Source organism: Bactrocera latifrons, unplaced genomic scaffold (assembly GCF_001853355.1).
Source record: "Bactrocera latifrons isolate USDA-ARS-PBARC rearing strain unplaced genomic scaffold, ASM185335v1 scaffold_185, whole genome shotgun sequence".
Lineage (NCBI taxonomy): Eukaryota > Metazoa > Arthropoda > Insecta > Diptera > Tephritidae > Bactrocera > Bactrocera latifrons.
The window spans coordinates 115176-118451 of record NW_017535352.1 but is presented as its reverse complement, the minus strand read 5'-3'; the positions used below and the strand labels follow the sequence as shown (position 1 = coordinate 118451).

Genomic DNA, 3276 nt, shown 5'->3' with positions numbered 1-3276 from the left:
TTTGAAATTTTTTGTTTTGTTTTTTTATTTAATAGTAACAATTTTAAATTCAATCGCAAAATCAGAACGAACAATTTACATAATATTAATCGTTTGAATAATTAGTTTCCGGACTACTGCTCTAGAGCATTGAAGATGATGGGTCTGTGCGTCCTCTAGTATAAAATGGTAGCACAAGAAGTATGTAAACGGGAGAAGTTTAAATTCGATCTATTTATTTATTATTGATTTTTTTAAATATTTCTACCATAGCAAACCATGCATAGGATTAATTCTTTTCTGTCTGATTTTTGGGTTTAAAATAAAATTTGAATACGATTGTTGGGAATAAAAATATATACTTTATTAATTTTTCAACCCCATATTTGGGATAAAAAATTATTTTTTAATAAGTTTTTCGAAACTACGAAAAAATATGAAAGTGTTAATACAATTATTTTTAAAGCATTATTTGCAACACAGATAGCAATACATTCATAATTTTTATCGAAATCTTTGTTAAATATTTATTTTACTGCTAATAATTATAAATTTAATTCAAAATTTCTGAAACTAAAAACAGAGAACCATCAACCTTTAAAATTTTTTTCGTAACAAAAATAAATAAAAATAATAATAAAAATAAAAACAAAAACACAATAAACAAATACTTTTACATAATTCTATAATAAAATATAAAATAATTAAAAATAAAAAACAATATTTTCCTTTTTTTATCTTTTATTACTACAAAAAAGACTAAATATATTTAGAAATTATGTTTTTCCAAAAATTTTGATATTTCATTGTTGTTGTGTCTTTTTTATTTTTAATAACAGCAATTTCCTAATAAATTAAAATAATTTAAATTTTTAAAAATTTATTTGAAGAATGAATGATTTTATTTTTTCAATTAAATGATTTTGAAGAATCTAACATTTTGTTGGTACACTGCAAAAAAATTACTCCCAAATGTAATTTGTTATCTTAAATAAATATTTATGCTCACCTTCAGCGTTTAGCGCAATTTTCACATTTTTGAAATTTTTATAATTTTCAATGTCAAAATCGCCACTATTTTTATTTGTATGTTCATATGTAGATATTAACGTATTTACGTGTTATTTATTTACATTTGCGCAGCATTTGCTTTGCTTTATATTAATTTATCAATTTCACCACTTAATCGTTCTCTGTTTCTCGCTTGAATGCAGCTAATTAAGTTGTGTTTTGTAACAAATGACCGAAATTTGATTAATCATTTAGATGACCTGGTTCAAATGTGTACGTATTTACTATAAAAAATTTACAAAATTAAATATTTATAGAATTGAATTTAAAACAAATTAATAAATATTTTTATTTAATTATTTATTAACAAAAAATGTTTAAATAAAGAAAATGAAACTTAATATAAAATAAAAGGAAACAAATAATACATACATAAAAATATAAAAACAAACAAACATTTACTGTAAATGTTAACAACTTAAATAAGTTTATATTTATTTGTTAATTTAAAATTTAAAATTGCAGGTTTCAAATTGGTTTAAAAATCGTAGGCAACGGGATCGCGCTGCCGAACACAAAGAGTAAGTAAAAATTATTTAATATAAAAAATCGATTTCAGAAAAAATATGTACATGTATATCGAAAAATTAAGAAAAAAAATCTGGAATAAATCACCCAATTTGCTGTTTTACACTCTCTCATTCTAAAAATTACGTTATGTGCCATTCATTTTATTAACAATATTACGCAAATTATCTAAAATGTTGTGTGAAAAAAAAATATTTGTATTAAGATGTCATTACTATGGCACTGGGGGATGCAACCCTGAATGTGACAGTTACAGACGTTTTAATTTTTGCAAAACCACATACAACAAAAAATATTTGCATATGCAGTTTCAACTAMAATAAATAACCGTATAATTAGTGTCAGGGTTGTGAAAATATGTAAAATTCGCTTTTTTGTTTTTACAAATGAGATGCGRTGAAAGAAAGCGCATGGAAAATTCGCCACAAGATCATATTTGCATCCGCGGGCGGTAAAAGCGGCATGACCTTGGCAATAAGCGATGCACAAAAACAAAAAAGCAAAACATAAAGCTTCAGTTACATACATATTATATGATATATGTACATATGTATGTCCGTMCATTTGAGCACACACCCACATCAGCAGCGGTCGCTCACACCCCGAACGCTGCCACCGAGTGCTTACGAGCCGTCACAAGAACTATTCATTTTCATGAATTTGAGACAAAACAGCTTTTTGGACAAGCACAAACGAACAAATACCAAAATGACAACAACAATAGTGAAACAAATAGCAATAATAATGTCAAGAAAATAACATTGCACGAGCTATGAACGCGYTGCTGGTGGTCAGTTGTTCTCGGGATCTTCTTCTTGTTCTCGCTGCTGTCAAATTTGTTCGGCTGTGGCAGTGAAAAGCTGAAGGCATAAAAACAGAAAAATCCAATCTTCATATTTATTTGCCACTTCATATTATATACATATGTTCATTCACATGCATGTAAATATGGCAGTGTGCGTGTGCTCGTTTTTTAATAAAGTCCTCACACTTTGTCTTGAGTTTCTCAAAATATTTTTCAGTGTACTACGAAATTTATATTTCATAAAATATTATTTTTTACATATGTCAATATACACAGACATACATATAACCAATATATGTATGTATGTATATTATTTTATGTTATATTAATGAAATGTGATTTCTCTAAAGTAGCCAACAAGCATATTTTTAATGTTGCATGTTTCAAATAAATGAGCAATTAAGTATAGGTGATATGAGCACAGCAGCTGACATTGGAAATTACTGAAGAAACGCGTTGAAAAAAGCTATACTATTAATAAAATTTTATGACTAAATTATGTAGATGTATACAACACTTTCCACAAAATGTTGAATATTAACACTTTGCTCGAAATTTGAAAAAAAAAATGTTATGTTTCATACATTTCTTCTAGCTATTGTATCTATTCCGGTTTACCGCCTTGAGTTGAATAGTTATACATGAAATCTTTTGTTTCAATTTTTTTTATTGTTTCGAGGCTGAGATTCTTTATTCTTAGGAGTTCAACACTAGTACCCACTGTAACAAAAATTTATTCTTCCTTTACTTTAATAATAAATTACGGAGGTTTTTGGCATCGTCATCTTTCATTTCCCTCCTAGAGAACAATGGAAAGCTTAAGGTTTTTTGTTTACTAGATGTTTCAGAATATATTTATGTTGTTTATCTTGCTGATAATATATTGAATTAAG

The 3276-nt window shown here is 26.6% G+C and overlaps 1 protein-coding gene across 2 annotated transcripts in view; it reads left to right on the top strand.

Annotated features, from left to right (window-relative positions):
• Positions 1-3276, top strand: part of LOC108967360 (protein sine oculis) — a 69999-nt gene that overhangs the window by 26424 nt on the left and 40299 nt on the right. For both annotated transcript variants that reach the window (XM_018930713.1, XM_018930712.1), the window contains exon 7: positions 1516-1571. In XM_018930713.1, the coding sequence (XP_018786258.1) occupies positions 1516-1571 (56 nt within the window). The remainder of the gene's footprint in view (positions 1-1515; positions 1572-3276) is intronic.